This window comes from Misgurnus anguillicaudatus, chromosome 7 (genome assembly GCF_027580225.2).
Source record: "Misgurnus anguillicaudatus chromosome 7, ASM2758022v2, whole genome shotgun sequence".
NCBI classification, from domain to species: domain Eukaryota; kingdom Metazoa; phylum Chordata; class Actinopteri; order Cypriniformes; family Cobitidae; genus Misgurnus; species Misgurnus anguillicaudatus.
Window position 1 is genome coordinate 40953554 of NC_073343.2, and position 21501 is coordinate 40975054.

Sequence of the window (21501 nt, forward strand, 5' to 3'; positions counted from 1 at the left end):
ACCGATTTAGCATTCAGCTTTGTATCTGTAGAAACCCGGCAGTATTACTGAATGACCATGTTTCCCTCCCTCATTTTCCCCTGAGAGGAGAGATATCTGCATTTTGGTTCTGCAGGGAAGTCCTCCGATGATGTAATATGACGATTTTTGCATCGTCGGAGGACTTTTTTGCAGAACCAAAATGCAGATATCTCTCCTCTCAGGGGAAAATGATGGAGGGAAACATGGTCATTCAGTAATACTGCCGGGTTTCTACAGATACAAAGCTGAATGCTAAATCGGTGAAGTATCCCTTTAAAGGGGCACTCCACTTTTTGGAAAATATGCTCATTTTCCAGCTCCCATAGAATTAAACATTTGATTCTTACCGTTTTGGAATCCGATCTCCAGGTCTGGTGCTACCACTTTTAGCATAGCTTAGCACAACCCATTGAATCTGATTAGTCCATTAGCATTGCGCTCAAAATGACCAAAGAGTTTTAATATTTTTCTGTTTAAAACTTGACTCTTCTGTAGTTACATCGTGTACTAAGACCGACGGAAAATTGAAAGTTTCGATTTTCTAGGCAGATATGGCTAGGAACTATACTTTTATTCTGGCGTAACAATCAAGGACTTTGCTGCTGTAACATGGCTGCAGGAGGCACAATGATATTACGTAGTGCCCGAAAATAGTTCCCTGCTATTGAAAGTTACTAAGGGGACTATTTTCGATGATATTACGTAGTCCCCAAAAATAGTCCTCTGCTATTGAAAGATACTAAGGGGACTATTTCGGCTGCTGCGTGATATCACTGTGCCTCCTGCTGCCATGTTACGGCAGCAAAGTCATTGATTATTATGCCAGAATGAGAGTATAGTCCTAGCCATATCTGCTCAGAAAATCACAACTTAGAATTTTCTTTTGGTCTTAGTACACGATGTAACTACAGAAGAGTCAAGTTTTAAATAGGAAAAATATATAACTCTTTGGTTATTTTTAACGCAATGCTAATGGTCTAATCAGATTCAATGGATTATGCTAAGCTATGCTAAAAGTGGTACCGCCAGACCCGGAGATCAGCTGAAACGGTAAAAATAAAAATGTTTAACTCTAGAGGAGCTGGCAAATAAGTATATTTCAAAAAGTGGAGTGCCCCTTTAAGTCAATGTAAGCCACTTGAACATACCATTAGACCCTCTGTCAGAATCATCAAACATCCCAGAAGTTGTTCTTGTGCGTCGACGAGGGGTACCTGTCCAGACAATGTCTCACTGTTAATCTCAATAGTCCAACATTACAAATAAGCCATTAAAAAATCTGACAATATGAAAAGGATGACACTCATACCCTCTCCATTTGGCAGGACAGAGCCGTCTGTGGGCCGCGAGTTCTTGCTGCTGGATCGACCCTCACTGCTTGACGTCTTTGACCCACTGCAAGATGTGTTTGGAGGGGTGGATTTGAGCGGAGGACGACCACGCCTTGGTACTTTGACCTGTTTATCATCATCCTTTTCTCCATCCTCTTTATTCTATGGTGGAAAAGTGATGTTAAGAATATTTTAAAGGTTCCCAATAGTTGATAATAGAAGAAATGATTTGTTTTAGATCGTAACTCACCTTCACTTTTTTCTTTTGTTTTTTCTTTGTTCCACCCTTGTCGACAGGCCATATTATTCTATCGGCTTTAACCCACTCATCGTATCTGATAAAAACAAAGCCAATAAACCCGATCATATATAATGGATTTAGATGGTCACTTTAGATTTTTTCCAAGGGCCCACTTTAGAAATGGATATCTTCACATTCAAATCAACAATGAGTATGTTTTGTGATCCTGTCAAAAAATTCAAATCACGCAAATATTTATATATATATATATATATACACAGTGGGGCAAAAAAGTATTTAGTCAACCACCAATTGTGCAAGTTCTCCCACTTAAAATCAACAATGAGTATGTTTTGTGATCCTGTCAAAAAATTCAAATCACGCAAATATTTATATTTATATATATATATATATATATATATATATATATATATATATATATATATATATATATATATATATATATATATATATATATATATATATATATATATATATATATATATATATATATATATATATATATATATATATATATATATATATATATATATATATATATATATATATATATATATACACACAGTGGGGCAAAAAAGTATTTAGTCAACCACCAATTGTGCAAGTTCTCCCACTTAAAAAGATGAGAGAGGACTGTAATTTTCATCATAGGTACACTTCAACTATGAGAGACAAAATGAGGAAAAAAATCCAGAAAATGACATTGTCTGATTTTTTGAGAATTTGTTTGCGATTTATGGTGGAAAATAAGTATTTGGTCAATAACAAAAAAGCAAGATTTCTTTCTCTCACAGACCTGTAACTTCTTCTTTAAGAGGATCCTCTGTCCTCCACTTGTTACCTGTATTAATGGCACCTGTTTGAACTTGTTAGAAGTATAAAAGACACCTGTCCACAACCTAAAACAGTCAGAATGCAAACTCAACTATGGCCAAGACCAAAGAGCTGTCAAAGGACACCAGAAACAAAATTGTAGACCTGCACCAGGCTGGGAAGATTGAATCTGCAATAGGTAAGCAGCTTGGTGTGAAGAAATCAACTGTGAGAGCAATTATTAGAAAATGAAAGACATACAAGAACACTGATAATGTCCCTCGATCTGGGGCTCCACGCAAGATCTCATCCCGTAGGGTAAAAATTATCACCAGAATGGTGAGCAAAAATCCCAGAACCACATGGGGGAACCTAGTGAATAACCTGCAGAGAGCTGGGACCAAAGTAACAAAGGCTACCATCAGTAACACACTATGCAGCCAGGGACTCAATTCCTGCAGTGCCAGATGTGTCCACCTGCTTAAGCCAGTACATGTTCGGACCCGTCTGAAGTTTGCTAGAGAGCATTTGGATGATCCAGAAGAAGAGTGGGAGAATGTCATATGGTCAGATGAAACCAAAACATAACTTTTAGGTAGAAACTCAACTTCTTGTGTTTGGAGGAGAAAGATGCTGAGTTGCATCCAAAGAACACCATACCTACTGTGAAGCATGGGGATGGAAACATCATGATTTGGGGCTGTTTTTCTGCAAAGGGACCAGGACAACTGATCCGAGTTAAGGAAAGACTGAATGGGGCCATGTATCGTGAGATTTTGACTCAAAACCTCCTTTCGTCAGCAAGGGCATTGAAGATGAAACGTGGCTGGATCTTTCAGTATGGCAGTGATCCCAAACATACCGCCCGGGCAAAGAAGGAGTGGTTTCGTAAGAATAATTTCAAGGTCCTGGAGTGGCCTAGCCAGTCTCCAGATCTCAACCCCATAGAAAATCTTTGGAGGGAGTTGAAATTCCGTGTTGCCCAGCGACAGCCCCAAAACATCACTGCTCTAGAGGAGATCTGCATGGAGGAATGGGCCAAACTACCAGTAACAGTGTGTAAAAACCTTGTGGAGACTTACAGAAAACGTTTGATCTCTGTCATTGCCAACAAAGGGTATATAACAAAGTATTGACATAAACTTTTGTTGTTGACCAAATACTTATTTTTCACCATGGTTTGCAAATAGATTCTTGGGAAGTCGGACAATGTGATTTTCTGGATTTTTTTTTCTCATTTTGTCTCTCATGGTTGACGTGTGCCTTTGACGGGAATTGCAGGCCTCTCTCGTCTTTTTGGGTGTGAGAACTTGAACAATTGGTAGCTGACTAAATACTTTTTTGCCCCACTGTATATCACAACCTCTACAGGTAACAGGTCAAAGGTTGGAGCAGAGGTTAATCAGACAGCCAAGAGAAGTGTGACATCACATGTTATCAGCGAAGTTAGCGAAACCATTCTCTGGTATCATCATCTTTGACCTCATTTCCTTGACAGAAATCTTTCATTTTCACACACATCCAATATTTGCTTACAAAAAAAAGGTCAACAGGTAAAACCTACAAAAAATATAGACGGTTTCATCGGACGCACGTGCGCTGACGAGATACAAGTCTGGATCCAAACTTTCTTCCGGTTTCGTTTTTTTTTAATGCCTCGAAAGTAACAAATGTTTTGGTTTTCTAGGTAATCTATGTGTTGTTTTTTGCTTATATATAAATAAACTATGTTTAAAGAACTTTGTTGTTATTTATTCTTAGCGGAGTTTACCGGAAGTTACGTGCAGACCACGACAGCCGCTTGTTTATGTTGTTACTGCTGAAACCGTCTATATACTTTTTGAATGACAAGCGTCATAAGCTTCAGAGAACAACACACACCTCATCAATGCACATCAATGTCTCACCTCACATTCCAGCCGTAGTAATGCACCAGGTATAAAATCTCCCCATTATCGGTCTCAGTGCTTTTGATGTTGGCTTCGTAGATCTTCTGTGTTTTTCCCTTGCCGTATTTCACTTTGACTTTAGTGCCAGCCAAAGAGTGCTCAGAGTCTTCACAGCCATCACCATCTTCTCGATCATCTCTGCTCAACAAATGCAAATATTCAGATTCTTCTTCCAAACAGCGAATAACATGATTCAGCCAAATGCACACAAGATTCATTTTATAAGGGACCAATCTTAATCAGTTATTTCACAAAAGTCCAAAGGGGTCACGGTGTGATTAGTTCTAGGGTTATGGTACACTTAACAGCGACATCTTTGGTGCCAAAAATCTTAACTAACAGTATAAGTTGGCTTAGAGGACTGCAGAGCAACTTTCAAAATGCAGAGATGAATCAGACAGCCAAGAGAAGTGTGACATCACATGAAATCAGTCATGTAAGCGAAACCATTCTCTGATATCATCATTTTTGACTCTGCTAGAATATTTGCCACATTTACATTTATTTTAACAATAGCACAACAGTTTTATGAAGTGAAATATAATAAAAGTGATGGACTAAACTATCTAATTTACCTGTCCACGAGTGCAGGTCTCTCTACATCATCATCATCATCATCTTCGTCATCTTCCAAGTCCTCATCATCAGACTCTTTATCGGATTCCTCGAGGCGACGGCTGCGTCGTTTCCCAGGATACTCGCCATCGGCTTTCTCCTTTGGTTCCTCTCCGCTGCCCTCCCCTCCTTTTGGTGTCTCCTCCTTTTTCTTCTCCTCCTTCACTTTCAAAGGATCCCTGCCCTCTACTTTCACAGGGGTCAGAGTGCATCGCCGCCGGCCCTGAGGGGTTGCATAGATATGTTAACCCGTTTCCAATATGAAAACAATGATTAACTTCTCTATATTTTTTATCTTTCTCCAGTTTAATATGCACAGACAACTATAAGTAAGCAATACCATATGCAGGGAAATCAGCCTATGGTAGATAAAATAAAAATAAAAACAGCAATACTGTTTTATTTAATGATATTAGCTTTCCCCAATCAATAAAGAGAAGGGTGTTTTTTGTAAACCAGTTTGAAAACTAAGTCTGCACAACATGCTGAAATAATTGAAATATTTGCAAAACCGGTTTTATCTTCAACTTCCTGAAAACCTACAAGACAGCCATGGACAATCAAACTTAAGAGAAAGATGCTAATCAGACAGCCAAGAGAAGTGTGACATCATATGACATCAGGTCATGAAAGCGAAACCATTCTCGGGCATCATCATGTGCATTTCCCTTCTACTCCCTCAAGAACATAAAGCTTTGAATCTAAGCATTACTACTCTGTGGCTCGCAGGTCGACCAGTATGACAATCCCACATCCAAAGCGCAGCCCCACAGTCACTCACCCTGGGTGAGCAGATATCTTTAAGTCCCTTTTCGCTCTCTGCGTCAGACTCATCTCCGTCCTCAGACTCTGCTTTCATCGGCTGCACCACTTCCTCCTCCTCCTCCTCCTCTTCACTTTCGTTTTTCACAGGCTGGTCGCTCTTCACCTCTGGCAAGCGGTCCGGTCGAGGCTCGTTGTGGTGCACCGTCCTAAACTGGATCTGTGCCGAGCGACAGTACTCCTCGAATCCGTACAGGTACCTGATGTACAGGACAAAGAATGAGTCATGCAATATTCCAGCATTAATGGTGGTTTAAAAATAAATTAAAGTTTTATGGATAGCATCTGTAGTAGGGCTGTCACTTTTTATTCGATATTCGAATATGCATTCGAACATGACGTGAAATATCCGTATTCGAACTTTAAATAAACCATCCGGTTTTTAAAATGACATGTTTAGCGCATTTTTCACAGAAACAACTCGTAATGGGAAGGAGGCTGAGAGTGAGACCGACGGCAGCTGTGCGCAAGAGAGGGAATCAAATTGGACCAACATGAACCTAATGTGCATGTCAAGATAGAATTATAGTTTGTATATAACATGACATATTATTATAGTGTTAAATATTATAGCAGAATAAAAAGCTTGTGTTGATATGTTCGCATTATGAAATTAGCATGTATGAAGATAATTATTTTTACAACGCAATGTAAGCTTTATATTAAACAACAGCATTTGTCTTGTAAACTGATTTGAAATGATCATGTGCTTACTGTCGCGCATCACATAGACGACAGAGTCAATTGAGATCTACTTAACTCAGCTGTAAGTTTCATTTCATCTCAAATATCAAATGGTTTGTGCTCTCTATCTTTAAAAACGGTCAAGCAAACAGCACGCGCAGAGATAATGCACTTGTCAATGACGGCTCACAAATGCGCGGGATAGGCTGTGTATGTGTGCTTGTTGTCAATGAGATTTCTTCTCACAAACAGGCTCAAGCGCGGGATGTGTGCGCTTGTCAATGACGGGCATTAAATCTGCGGAGTTTTACGCCGAAATCTGCGGGCGCGGATTTCGTTTTGGCTTGGCTATATGCCTTACTCCTGCTGCTGTTTAAGTTGTCACCTGTTCTGAGACATTATTATTCATAAGTTGATAACCTGCTGCTTCAAACATTAAGTAAAAAAAGTAATGCAGACAGCCCTGTTTATGACTGTCACGGTTAATAAATTAAATCTCCATTACGTTTTTTTTTTTTTTTTTGATGCGCGCGGGGACACCTAGATATTCGAATATGTTCGGATACATTTCATGATATTCGATATCCGTTCGAATTTGATTTTTCTCAAAAGTGACAGCCCTAATCTGTAGTGTACTGTTCATTACAGACGATAACGCCCCATTTCAACTTTTGAGATTTGGTACCCAGTTTACTCCAAAAATATTAAGTTAAATATCGACTTTCTAAAAGAGGGAGATGGTTTTCAGTGCAAGGTCTCAAACTGTTTAAGCTCCAGTTTATCACCAGTAGCAGTGGGAATCACTTTTGTGTTGCCTTTAACTCCTCTTTGACCCCAAAAACAGGAGGGGTTCTAGCGGAACAATCACAGCGCTTGCGCCCACTTGGAATGGACGCATTGGTAAAATTTTGGCAAGGTGTGCGACAGGCTACACGGAGCTAAGTACAGCCTACAGCGTAAAACCTACATGCGACTAAATTACCCATTAAGCCCGATTTATAGTCGTGCGTAAGCTCTATGCAGTAGCTCTATCCGAGGACAATGAGACAAACAGACCCAGTTCCGGTAGATGTGAAAGTCGGCACACCTCTGATCTACTGGTCGTCCTTCAACGTGATGCCCAGCTGATGCCTGACCAACGATCACCGGCAGAACCCGCTTAATCTCCTTATCCGTTTATATATGTGTATATACATATCTATCTCCCAAGGGTTTTTCCCTCCTAGGACTTTTTTTTATTTCCTCTGCCAAACAGCCCGGGGTTTTTTTTCTCCTAGGGTTTTTTTTACCCCTGGGAGGCAGCCTTCTTGGGCTTAACTTAGCTTCCTCTTCTAGACGTTACATTAGTAATACGCTCGCTTATAATGTCGAGTCATAGCCGCAGCAAATTTGACTGCTTATGCTATCGTGTATTATGTTGTGCTATCTGTCGTTTTTCTGTGCTTTTACTGCTTCTATTAATGTAAAGCTGCTTTGAAACAATTTACTATTGTGAAAAGCGCTATATAAATAAAATTGAATAAGGTTATCCGTAGCCTGTGCGTAGCCTGACGTGCACCTCACAAAATGTTTAACAGCGCGTCAGGCTATGCGGACTGCAAGCGCTGTGATTGGTCCACCAGAACCCATCCCATCAGGTAAAAAAACGCATCATAGGTATTTCCGTTTGCAATGGTGAAAACAAAGATGGGCCAAGTTAAGGAGTGATTTAATTCAAACGGCAACAAAAGTCACAGTTTATTTACTTCCATCATTGCTGGTCTTCTCAAATCATACACAACAAATTGCTGTTTCTTCTTTGTTTGTGGCTTAACTTGCCAAGCTGCTTCTTCACTGATGGTCCCGCTGCTACTGTGATAACACACGTGGATATTGCCTACCAGCGGTCTGCGCGTGTTTGCACGTCGACGCGGACGACAACGCAAAAGTATAAATGAAAACCGACGTGTAACCTTCGCCGTAGGACCTACGCACAACTAAAACAAGCCCTTTAGTTTACATACACATACATGCAACAGATGCTGTCCATCAACACGGAGTTAAAAAAACAATTCAGAATTTTCCTTCAACAACTAAACGAGTGCAGCAGAAGTCACCTTTTAAATGTGCAGCACTGTCTCTGTTTGCAAACCATTCAAAAAGATTTTCTTTGCTAGGCTATAAAACACCGTCTGTTGACAAAACACAGCAGAAATTGTGCAAGCATGCACTTACTTTCTGTAGGCCGTTTTCACGTTGTAAGAGGCGGCAGAGTTCAGCACCGGGATGCCAAGATCCATGTAGATCTGTTTCCAAATAGATCCACTCTCAATCTGTGAACGCATAAAAAATATTAACAAAATCTTTATTGATCCACCATACTGTATAGAGAGTACCCAAGGATCATCACACGTCTTAAAATAAGCATAACCCTTCCCCAACTATCATCTCTGAAAACTACCAAGCTAATCCCCCATATTACCTGAAGTCATGTAACTAAGTGTAATATAATTGCAGAAGCAGATTTCAAACTAAATCTAGCTCAACAAACTAATTTAAAGGCCAACTTTCAGTTCACTTTTGGCAAAGTATCATTGCTGAAAACAATAAACAGATGGTGGGAGACGCTTACATTGTCACAGCCGCCATGATGATGCACCAGCCGGAAGAGCTTGAAGAGGTTAAGATCCTTGTAGCCAAGCACGGGAGGTTTGTTAATTGGTGTCCCTGGAAAGAAAATAAAGAGGCAGAGGAGCGTTAAACTACAAATTTGCCTTGCAGAACTAGTCATGTGATCCTCTTCTAAAAAAGTGTTTGAGCCTGTTGGGCCACAAAGACAAGCAGAACTAGAAGAGTAATCTACATCGTTAGACCTCAAATTTACATATAGCAGGCTTTAAACAGCATATCTTACAAATAAGAAAGCATGGACCTCCATGAAATCCGTTTACTATAGGTGTTACAATACATAGATGAAATGTCTAACGATACAATGCCGCACAGAAAATTTCGATACGAGGTACTTTTATTTGACACTCTCCAACATTTGTTACAAAGTATGCATTTTCATTTACTGAAAATATTGACAGATTGCCATGCAACAATGCCCACAAACCCTCTCATGTGAGGAAAAGCAAGCAATGCGCATGTTAATGCAAACCTATGATGATAATAATAATAATCATCATCATCATCCTCGCCAACTATCGTCATAACAGCCCTCTTATTGGCAATATGTGTGACGATCGTCGATTCACTATACTATTGTCTATCGACACAACCATAACAAATATCGATAAATGAACTAATAAACCCATTAAATTCTATCACCTTTTTTTGTTGTTGTTGTAGGCATCGCAGAACATTTTATCAATGCTAAGATAATCGATATCTTATGGCAAAATCCCGACTTCAATCCTACTGTTAATCTTTCTTTTTGAAGTAGACCAACTCTACTGCCGATTATGCAGACATTACCTCTGTCCTCCATGAATTTGTAGAGCTGCTGTAGAAAATGGTCCCTCTCTTCTGGATCAGGCTCATCATCAGGCTGGTTAAAAAAAGGAGAAAACATGAGACAGATCCATTAGCCAAGATAAATGGAATATCACATAATATTTCTTCAGGAAGCAAATTCTTTCATGAGTATCGCTGCCGACCCAGCTGCTTATCACGTGTCAGATGCAAAAAAAAAGTTCATATTCAGGCCATGAAATCAGATTCTTTTGTATGTGTACAAACTCAACATTTTGTGCCACAACATTTTCTTCTAATGCATTTGGCAGAGGCTCTCAGGGTTCCCACACCTTAGTAAACTTCAAATTCAAGGACCTTTCAAGGACTTTCCAGGTCCAATCCCCTCAAATGGGGGTGACACATTTCAAGTGAAAGCAAGGTTACATTAGGGCTGGGCAAAAAAATTGATTTTTCGATTAATCGTTTTTTTTTTTCGTGGTCGATTAAAAAGAGCAGAATCGATTTTTTTTTTCTTTCATATTTACTTCCGCAAACATTGAACGTAAGATTAACGTTAATCTAATTATTAGTCTTCTTCACTAGATTTCACCCTCTTTTTTGCCTTGCGCAATGTTACCAAGGAGCGAGAGGTGAGCCTGTCATTCATTCATTTAGTACTTAAAATGGCGGTTTCAGGTGCTTCATCGACGTTGATGCCACCTTCACATAAAAAGTCAGAGGTATGGAAGCATTTTAGATTTCGCAAGCAAGACGACAACGTTAATGTGGCTTTTAATTTTTTTTATTAATTACCCACTTGTAAACTGCTGTTCACTGTTCTTTTTTTATTAATATAGTATTAAATCTATATTCATTGAGTTGAATCGAGAATAAAAAGCAGACACGAGAACAGGAATTGAATCGAGAATCGAATCGGTTAGATGGCTCGTGAATCGAAATCGAATCGATCTGGAACATCTGAATTGATACCCAGCCCTAGGTTACATCGTGTTACCGTTTAAGATACATTGTCGCGCTGCATCACTGCGGTGACACTTTGGGGATGCCTCCAAGTGCGTCTGAATATGTATATCAAATTCAACCAATGGTGAGCCTTAACGACAAAGACAGGGTGACCTGGGAGCCAGGAAGTATATCGCTATCTGAAATATTTCCAAAAACGGCATTACAGGGACGCGGGAAGTATGGCAAGGGAGACGCAGCGTCTTGTTCCCTTCTCAGGTTACATACAGTTACATACGTAACTGAAGACGTTTTCATTTGTCAAACACAACTATGCAAAAAACATTTTGGAATGAATCAACATTCGCATACAGAAGATTAAGCATGTAAAGCGAACAGTTTAGCACGTGTGCTTAAAAAGTCTAGAACACAAGGAATAATATGGATTTTTTTCCCCAGAAAACTTCTTGCATAAAATAGATTAAAGCACTTTCAATGACCTGTATCTATGTACGTATATTGCCAAAAACTTCCCAGGGCCTTGATTTTTTTTCCCCCAGATTCACAAACTTTCAAGGATTTCAAGGACCTGTGGGAACCCTGGGCTCTTATCCAAAGCAACTTACAAGACATTTAACTTACACATTTTATCAGTATGTGTTTCCTGGGATTCAAACCCACAACCTGAGCAACAGAAACACATCATGCTGGAAAAAATTCAACACAAACAACATAGGGGGCCGTTGTTGAGATTGTGGTAGTTAGCTCCAAGCCACAAACCAGCCAGGGTTTCCCACAGCACTTTTCAGTTCGGGCGGCCCACCTAAGCTGGCAAACCCTACCACCTTAACTCAGTGTTTCTCAAAGTGTGGGGCGGGCCCCACTGGTGGGGAATAGGAACATTACAAGTGGGGCGTGACAAATGGGAGAAAATCTATTAATTCAATTATTTATTGACCATACACTCAAAACGGCACATTTAAACATAAACCTAGCTTAAAACTTAAATAAATCAGACTGTAGAAAATGTCACGCGGTAATTTAAAGCCTAGCTGATTACGATTTTGTTGGGGCGATTGGGACAGGTGGGGCTTGAAACCCTTCCCCACCTCCAAAATGGGTAATGGCAGAAAAAGTTTGAGAAACACTGCCTTAACTAGGTCGTCCCAAAAAACATTTGCTGCACAAAAGTCCGTCAAGTGCATCTCGGAGAATAGCGTGGACGCTCTTGACACCGCGAGCGGGCACGTCCGCCGCATGGCCGAAATGAGAAAAAGAAATGATCCGTTACTGTCTGGATGGTAATAAGCCAGTTGATAAAACATTTAATACATTAATAATCTAGTATGTGTTCATTTTCTGTCATAGTTTCTTCAAAATTAAGTTTTATTAAGTGTTAAGTGTTTTAAATAAAAATATTTTCATCATGAAGCGTACGCCCCGCCCCTTTGATTGCCATGCCAAATGTAACATACATTTCGAATTTGGTGCCTATTTGACCGAGAAAAGGGGTGTTTGTAGTCTCAATCCCTCAACAAAGATATAGCACTTCCTTCTTTCAATGATGCAAAATTATGATTTTTACATCATTGAAAGAAGGAAGTGCAACACTGAAATATTTCTCCTGTCTCAGTGGCAACTGGGGAAATGATGCACGACCATTCAAAAACATGACTGGGGTTCTAAGTAAAAAGATTAATGCAAATGGGTGAAGTGTCCCTTTAAAGGAACCCATCTATATCAACAAATGTTTTCTGGTCTCAGCTTTAACCATAACTATGTGATGTTCCCGACCATCTCCATTGAGGAGAGAAGACTCATTGAGATGAGCTCAGCCCTGCCCACTAAAAAACTGGCACACCTCCACCGGGCCTCATCCAATCCCCAAAGCCTTTCACAATCAAAGGAACGAGCAGTTGCCATGGGAACGTGTCAGAAAACCAAGCAAATGGCCATTTGTCCAAACTCGGGGAGCAGGAAGAATGAGACATTGTTGCATGGAGCCAGAGGGCTTTCCCACATGCTGGGAGCATTCAGTGGACTTAATCAAGGTGTACGAGAACACGAGATTCAAAGAGCCGAGGAATGTTTTCACAAATCATCACAAATACCAACACTGGGAATTTCGGTCAATCCACAGCGACTCAATGTCCTTACAAGGCTTCAGTATTCCTGGTGCCAAACTCTGGCAGTCACTATAATCTAAGCTATTATTACAAAACCACATGAAAAACACTGGGGACCATGTCCCAGGTGCAAGCAATAGTATACAATAAATAAATCAAATCAAATGAGAAAAACACTCAAAAGCTAAAACGCAAACTTCATCAAAATAAACAACTGCTTGTTCAACTTTCGGCAATGATGAGCTTGTAAAAGCCTTACCTCTTCTTGCTCTGGCCTTTTCTCTTCTTCCTCACTTTCTTTGCCTTCGCCTTCACCATCTTCATCATCCACCTCCTCCCCTTCCTCCTCATCACTGCTCGAAGATTCCAGAATCTCACTTAGGTCCATTTTCCAGCTGTCAGGGATCTGCTTGGACTCTTGGAAAAGTTGTGCTGCTTCAAACCCTTTCCAGTGGATTAAAAAAAAACAGCGGATTAGATATCTGATTTTTGTCAAGAAACAATCAAGTCCGCTAAGGTCTCATACCTTTCCTGTTCGAGTATTCAGGTTTAGAGATGGTGTTGATCTTCATCTCATGAATATCTTTGCGTGCCACTGTGTGACTATAGGACCGAAACAGAATGAAGGTAAACGGCTTTATACAAAGTGTTTACTCAAATGTGTTACTAATAAGCCAAACATATCTGAAATACATAGTACAGCCATTTAAAGGCTACTCACAATTTGGAGTCAGCAAATGACCTCACTAAACATTGGTCTTTTTTGATAGTTATGTCATCATTGCAACTTGGAGATATTACCTTTAGAGAGGAAGAAAATAATACATAGGTTTAAAAATCCAAGTTACAAAAGTCTGTAGCAACACCTTACTGTATAATATAACTGCTTTCAACACACTCAATAACATTAGCAATCCAACATCCAGACTGCATCTGATCTGTCTATATGCTTTAAAACACAAGGATGGGTCAAAAAGCTTAAATATAAAACAAAAGAAGCTAGGACTTACCAGTGCACAGAACCATGAATTACTGTCCGACCCGCTCTCAATATAAGCAACTTTCCCCAACAGATCATCATTAAGCCTCCTTCTGTCATCATCGTCATCTTCACTTGATGAAGACTCCTTCTCATCCTCTGCTCTGTAATGCATCAAAGAAAGCAGTCGTGTTTTAAACAGCATGTTCCCTTGTAACACTGCAACACTGATTAAATTGCATTTAAACGGTTTAACGGTATTTCGTGCATTCTGACTTATTAACACAGTTTAAGAGTTGGATTCTTCATGCTAAACATGTCAAAAAAGCAGTTGGACGAGTAAGAGTATTTCTGTCGAATGCACTTCGCCAGGGTTTCAGAAAGTTTTTTTTCGAACATGGGTACATCTTGCGTACCATGGGTAGACGCTACATATAATATTTCTTTTATGGGCACTTCCCCTGGAAAGTGCGAGGACACCAGAAGTCACAGGCATCACTTCACGTGACAGCTTTGTTTTATATCAAGACTCAACAATGGCACGAAAGAAAAAGTGTGTTTTGGATGTAAGGAGAATAAAGCATTGTTTAGCTTTCCAAATAAGTCAGCCTTATGGAAACAATGGGGGGGGTTTGTTTATCCGGGGTAGCAGCGGAGTTTTACGTGTGTGTTTGTTTAACGCTGGATTTTGTTGAAAAGACCTAACCGGGTCATGAGTTGCAGGGGGTAGGACTTCGGTGTTATGTTGGAAATCAGTGCATAAGTGCACATAAAGGCGCTTTTCCATTGCATAGTACCCCACGGTTTGGGTCGGGTCAGCTTACTTTTGTGAGCTTCTCCACTGGGTGCAGTACTCCATTTTTTAGTTCTAAGCGACCCGAGCTGATACCAAAACGTGACTCGAAAACACTGTAGATCACTGATTGGCATAAGAGAATCGTCACTACCAGCGTCATCACTATAATGTAATTGGGATTAAAAGTAATTAGCTTTACCTTAGTGCTAGTTTGCGAGCTCTCGAGCAAACATGTTGTCATCTGTACTCTGCTATAAGTTCCCAAACTCCCTTTTAGCGATGAAAAACATCCACAGGTTTAGAATCAGTAACACCATACCAATTTTTTCCAGATTTTCAGTTGGTGGCAGCACATTCGCGATGCACATGGCCGCATATATGCTTAAATGCAACTTAAATGAGGCTCGGCGAAGCGCGTCAACTGATGCCACGGGTGTTTGTACAGAAAGTGTCATGTGAGACAACGCGATCAACGATGTGCAAACATATTTGTGGTGGAAGTGTGGGCAAAAAAACAAAAATGACAAGCGTTCTACAAAAAGCTCTGTGTGAATTGTGGTGATGAAGCTTAATTTGCATAACATCCTTATCTGCAATAAGCTTTAACATATTTATTTCCTACTTTTAGACGCAGTCACAGTACTACTGCTAATACAGAAAGCTAAATGAAGCTGATTTAAAGGGGCCAGATGATACAGATAATAAGCTAACATTCACAAAGCATAACCCCTAATCAATCAGAAATCATGGTTAAGGCAAAAGTACAGTCCATTTTTTTTCGTATACATAAACGTCCACGTACAACGCACATGGGCCTGCAGGAAAATGTAGTATGTAGCCCAGGAGAAGCATTGCATCAAACGTCTGTGTACACGTACGAGTCAAATAAATTATAGAGCATTTTGCAAGATGTAAACATCACTGGTCCACAAGCACTTCCTGTTTTAGTTTTTTAACACTGAACAAAATATTAATTCTAATTAAAATTAGAACAAAATACAACCAAAAGAAAATTTTGAACTGAATCTAAATGTAAAATAAATACTTCTTCTGGACCAGTGTTGTTTACATCTTGCAAAATGGTCTATACTTTGCAAGGCTGTGCATTCGATTGTGCACGTAAAAAAAAAAACTATACTCTGGGCTTTAAAATCACGAGTACAATAAAATATGAAGATATACAAACATTGGACAGGCATACCTACATTATGACCAAATCATAACACGTTTATGGTAAGAGAGAACTTAAGTAACTTTCCAAGTGCACTTAAAAAAGTGACCAAGAATGAACTTCAAATTCATACGACACAAAGATGTCAAACACAAGGATGGAAGCAGCCATAAATACTCACACTGCCTGAGAAGACCTTCTACCTCGATTTGTCTTCTTTCCAATGACAGGAGTGCCAAAGTGCTCTGGGTTAGTCAGGGGCAGTTGGTCCAAAGTCTGTCAGAGAAATAGACGGAAAGCCGAAAAGAGACAGACGGAGGGAAGCATTAGCACACGTGCGACACGAAGCAAAGAAAAAGGTGTCACGTACCAAGCATTTAGCTACTTCATACCTCGCTCTCTGCAAAATGTCTTTCTCCTTTGAGACACAGCGACGTTCTTCTGAGTGTCTTCTCGTCTCCATCATCAAACACTGCAAAGAGAAGGAAAAAACTTTCAGACGACAAGTTTGGTTAGGACCTCAATCTTGGTGGTCAAAGTGAGTGGCTTTATGACAGCAGCTCTTGGGAAGATCTGTACATACCACAGTGTACCAGCTGGCATCTGTTAGTTTACTGATGACAGCTTCACTAAGTCCACCCTCTGGGCTCCTCACCTCCACTGTTGAGCCAACCTGCGAGCACAGATATACATTACATCATTGCATTATTTGTGCATTAAACTGCCTTTGCAAAACAAAGCAATTCAGGTCACAAGAAACTAAAAATAAGACAAAACAGTCTTGTAGATTTAAACAAAAGCTGCAAGTTTTTTTATATAAAAAAAAAACATCTAAAGAACTTGTAATTGAGTGCAGAAGTTTGTCATATCCTGAAGCGATGACTAGGGTACAAACATTGGCAGTACTTTTATTAAGAACTTAATGCATGAAGTAAAATGCATTGTAAGTATGACAGCCTGATTTGAATTGTGTGCATCAGTAGGGGGGTCAAGATTTTTTCATCCAGACCTATGTGGCGACACACATGGAATATATGCAAAATACAGTTTCATATTTCCAATTCACCCAGCATTGGCAGGTGTGTCACAAAGTAAATTTCACCCCCTGGCTATCCCTAAGCAGCATATTCTTACAGGCCATGCGTCACCCTTACGTGACCAAAACCTCTCCAACAATCATTGACTGCGTTTACATGCACAGAATAATCAGATATCGATCAAAAATCTGCTTGTTATAAAAAACAGTTTTTATGCATTAACATGCAAATCAATAAACCGGCTTTGCAGAAAACGGAATTTGAAGAGTCTGTTTACACTTGATACTAAGATGTGTTTTCGTCGAATGGATCACAAGTGGACAACGCTAAAGACAGGTGTAAACAGTGTTCAAAACGTTTTAAGCTCGTCCACATTCATAGGTGGTCGAAAACCCTTTCGATCAGATTGCTTTTGTAGTGTAAACGCGCATGTGGTTGAATGTGTTCGAACAAACACAAGAGATCGCCTTCTCTCCGCCTATTTATCTCCGCTTCTTTCATAAGTTTCATTCTGCGATCGTGTGGAAGTTGCGCAATCTTATTTCATCAATTGCTCTGAAATATCAGAAAAAGCTCTTACATATAATACATGTACAAAACACTGTGCAGCATGTTTACTTACTACACAAGCAGCGGACTACAACATAATATTAGTTCGCGTCCATATAAACTCGTCATTACTCCTGCTCGCGTTTAAATGACAGGAGAGGGACTCGCCCACCGTCTCGACAGACCATCCCTTCACAGTAATCAGGACAGAAGTGGTCGAAAGTGGACAAAAGAGACGGATTTAAATACCAGGTGTAAACATGATGTGTCTCTCTCGTCCACTTGTGTTCCGATCGACGAAAACACATCTTAATACCAAGTGTAAACAGTCCCTAAGATTTGTCAGGTGTCTTGCAGGCACTGACATCATCTCCTATAGTATATAATAGTTGTTCAAAAAGCCGACGAGAAATCTGTTTTAAGCTATACTGTTGTATTTCTTTCTCATGTCTGCAGAAATGTAACATGAGCTTTTATTTTCAGTTTCTCTGCCGATTGCTTTAGTCAAGCTGAGACTTTTATGCCTTACTTTGCGCTTACTTCCGTGTGTGACGTGTTTCTTTCACACATGAACACTGCGAAAAAGCTGGTTTGGTTAAGGTGTGTACATGCAATGCGAATTCGGGGTGATGAGCAAAAAACTACCTGTGCCGATCAGTTTTTGCTTACGCCATTTTTGGGCTTTCCGTGATAAAAAAAAAAAAACGTTTTACACGTTTACATGACCCCACACATTATCAGTTTATTAAGCGTAATCGGCATAAGACGGTGCATGTAAAAGCACTCATTAAGGGGATACAGATTTGTGAATTGCACAGTCAACATCCAATAAAGGCCAACTTACCCTTAAAGGACCTTTCACTTGGTCATCTTGGACAACTTGTGAGGTGCTGTCTCCTTTAAGCATAACCTACAAACAAAAAAAATAATAAAAGACATTGAAAAGAGCACCAACACAAGATAGTGAAGGTAATCTGGATGTGTAACAGACAAACAAGCTTCTTAGCGAGTGCTTACGTACAATGTTTAGAGGAACTACTTAAAATCTCCTTACAGTCAAACTCAGAAACGTGCAACGCATCTGTTGATCCGTGTTAACCAAAGGTGTCAGTAGGCGTAACTACCAGTGTCATAAACCAGGCTGCTTTTACAAAGCCTAACAGATGTAGATCATAGACCTAAACCTAAAACAACATACTTATGATTGCTTGCTACTGATCCAAATATAAAAAGGCACTGTTTATTCACACAAAAATGTTTACCTTTGTATTGCTTCTCGCCAATGAAAATATGTTTTAAATGTTATAAACAATTGCTGCACAAGTTATCAGTAAATGTAACAAAGCTGTTGTCTACATAAAATGCATTTATCCCCTTCAAGACAGATGAAAATTCTGAAGTTTGTTAAATACGGAGCACCAAGAAACAAATCTGAGCATTGTCGATAGCGAACACCAACACTTACAAAAAAAAGTTTGTTTACCATTCCTGTCATCTGACACTGGCTTGACAGATAAGACTCCTAACTGTACTCTGAACCTACAGACTCGAATCTTATGAATGAAACTTCATCTGGGAAAAGCTTAGAAATGGTTTATCCTAGAAAAGATGAACAGATTAAGCTTACCTTAACTTTCACCATGCGTTTAACAGTCTTAATTTTTGCCTCGCAGAAGGCACCGCGGTATTTCGCGCTCACGTCCGTCCCCACGGTCAGGTAGGCAGGTTCATCTGCTACCTGTGAACAGCGTAAATATGAATACAGTGCATTTATTAATAAATACCAACACTACTATGTATTCCCTATAAAACAACATATAAGCTAGATCAAAACAATGTGATAAAGTGACAAAGGATCTTTCACAAGCAAGTTATTTTATGAAAAATAATATTATTTATTAAAGCTTCTGCATTGATGTTTGTGTAAACAACACTTATTTATGAAAGCAGGAAAGTGATACAGCATGAAGGCTTGGCACTAAGTGTTGAATGCTTTCTTAACCCCAGATCACAAAAACACAAACCATATTTCCTCTGATAATGAATGCATTTAGATGAATCTTTTGTTGGGGTTAATTTGAAGAGGCGTCGCCTATATGAACTGCAGAGGATTACAGACTCACCTTCATCTTGGTGGCTATTTGAGGGAGTCCAGCTCGATTGGTTTCGACTGCTGAAATAGAAAAACACACACGCACAAAGAAACATAGTCACGATCTGCCGCCATGTGCTGAAAAACGTGTCATATGTTCGCGGATGGAAACGATCTGACAGCACGACACAAACACACAACAGAGAAAATGGTACGTAAGCTAACGCAGTTAGCCAGTTCTCATCCTCGCCCCTTCAAAATGATAAAAAAAACACAGATTAGCTCATCAAACACACCTTTAATCTCTTCACCATGACTTTACCTCCGATCTGAGTCACTTACAACGTCTTGATGGCGTGAAAACAAAAAGTCACGGCAGAAGAAAACACAACCCCTTCAAAACCCTGCGTGTTTCCTTCCCGCTTCACTCACTGTGTGTGTATGTGTGTGTGCGTGTGTGTGTCACGTCGCCATCATAGCTCACACACCGTCCTGCACCATGTCAGCCCCTCCACCATCCCCACATTTCCCTCACTTAACGTTGTCTTTGCCGATGAGTTTAAGGGACGATAAAATTACGGCTATGTTGGTTATTGACGTCTGTCAATCAAACTCTGGCGGTTGAGCTAAATATAGTGAAGCTGTTATGGCGATTTAAACTGTTCTTCGGGTTAGTTCCGCAACAATATGTGAGGCGTTTGACGCGAGACTTTTGCTTTCTGAAGGGCAAAACATTGAGTTACAAGTTTCAAATAAGAAAGGAATCAGTTTTAAATGGTTTAGTTAAACCAAAAGTCGTCGGATAAAACGTGAATCCTGAGAGAAAACAAGCCGACTAGCTGTGACTAGCCTCTGCCATTCAATTTTTTTCTCTTCGTCGCCTAAATACCTTCGCTGGAAACCACGGGAAAACGACAAATATGACTGGATTACTTCCGGACAAACGGGATTAAATAGGGCATGCGTACATTTCGTATGTTTAGTGAAGCGAAATTGTTGTTTGTATGTTGTGAGGAGATATAGATGTGTACTTACATGCTCCTATATGACTGCTTCAGCTCAGCATTCGACTAGGTTGCAAAGGCATAAACGAAATAACAAGCTGTTGAGCCGAGGTTGTGTTTCTCGGATCCCTATTGGCTAGTGAGGCCGCTGTGGGCAAATTCCCAGTATTTTGATTGGCCGCCATCTAAGCGGTTTTCTATAGGCTGCACTAATGTTTGCAACGTGATTGGTGCGTACGAAAGCGGCGCTGCAAATGAGGCCTTTTCATTGGTGCACTTCGTTTCCCACTCTTTGCAAATAAAACAAATCTATCCTGCTCTCTAATTGGCTGCACGTGTCTTATTCTGTGCCGATCCGCGGATGTGATTGGTCGAATTGACTGAGACGCGTCAAGTCCGCCGAACTCATTGGCTCTCGTGTTTTATGGGAAGTCGGGTTCATTACAGAGCGAAAGCCTCCGATCAGTCTGCGCATGTCGAAGTGAAAAGAACACGCGCCATTTTGTACCCAACGTAATTATTTTCGCATTCTGGACTCGGAACCCGTGAGATTTCGCGGTGAGCCCCGTGACTGTACGTTGTCTGCTTTTCTAGTAAGAATTGCTAACTTCAGTCGTGTTCTACTTAAAAACTGTTCTATGTTGTATTTGTGTTGTTTCTGTTGGTAAAAGCTGGTAAAAATCGTTTTAAATCGAGTCTTGTAGAAAAGGTCAATTCAACGCAACGGTAATGGCGTCGTCTTGTCGTTGCTTGTCTGACGTCACGGGTTTGTTGATCACGTGACAGGAACCAAATAAAGTTGTGTCACTCTTCAACAACATGTGTGACAAAATATTTTTCAGTAACATCTGC

At 40.0% G+C, this 21501-nt stretch overlaps 1 protein-coding gene and 3 non-coding genes across 5 annotated transcripts in view; all 4 read right to left on the reverse strand.

Annotated features, from left to right (window-relative positions):
- The window catches only part of arid4a (AT-rich interactive domain 4A), a 32714-nt gene extending 11283 nt beyond the window's left edge, over positions 1-21431 (reverse strand). The window contains exons 1-20 of one of the 2 annotated variants that reach the window (XM_073869990.1): positions 20681-21431; positions 19677-19726; positions 19181-19291; positions 18398-18463; positions 16549-16640; positions 16360-16438; positions 16149-16243; positions 14032-14164; positions 13743-13822; positions 13548-13624; positions 13281-13465; positions 9954-10026; positions 9109-9203; positions 8712-8809; positions 5773-6013; positions 4952-5214; positions 4335-4514; positions 1603-1687; positions 1331-1514; positions 1170-1235 (exon numbers count right to left, since the gene is read on the reverse strand). In XM_073869990.1, the coding sequence (XP_073726091.1) occupies positions 1170-1235; positions 1331-1514; positions 1603-1687; positions 4335-4514; positions 4952-5214; positions 5773-6013; positions 8712-8809; positions 9109-9203; positions 9954-10026; positions 13281-13465; positions 13548-13624; positions 13743-13822; positions 14032-14164; positions 16149-16243; positions 16360-16438; positions 16549-16640; positions 18398-18463; positions 19181-19291; positions 19677-19682 (2209 nt within the window). In that variant the 5' untranslated portion in view covers positions 19683-19726; positions 20681-21431. Of the gene's footprint in view, positions 1-1169; positions 1236-1330; positions 1515-1602; positions 1688-4334; positions 4515-4951; positions 5215-5772; positions 6014-8711; positions 8810-9108; positions 9204-9953; positions 10027-13280; positions 13466-13547; positions 13625-13742; positions 13823-14031; positions 14165-16148; positions 16244-16359; positions 16439-16546; positions 16641-18397; positions 18464-19180; positions 19292-19676; positions 19727-19941; positions 20611-20680 lie in introns of those variants that run through there. The other variant, XM_073869992.1, reaches the window with a different exon arrangement.
- On the reverse strand, positions 3826-3907 carry LOC129418376 (small nucleolar RNA SNORD53/SNORD92). Its single transcript, XR_008636139.2, has one exon. It is a non-coding gene; the product is annotated as a small nucleolar RNA SNORD53/SNORD92 (small nucleolar RNA).
- Positions 4766-4847, reverse strand: LOC129418374 (small nucleolar RNA SNORD53/SNORD92). Its single transcript, XR_008636137.1, has one exon. It is a non-coding gene; the product is annotated as a small nucleolar RNA SNORD53/SNORD92 (small nucleolar RNA).
- LOC129418379 (small nucleolar RNA SNORD53/SNORD92) lies at positions 5569-5655 on the reverse strand. Its single transcript, XR_008636142.1, has one exon. It is a non-coding gene; the product is annotated as a small nucleolar RNA SNORD53/SNORD92 (small nucleolar RNA).
- Positions 21432-21501: the final 70 nt, after the last annotated feature.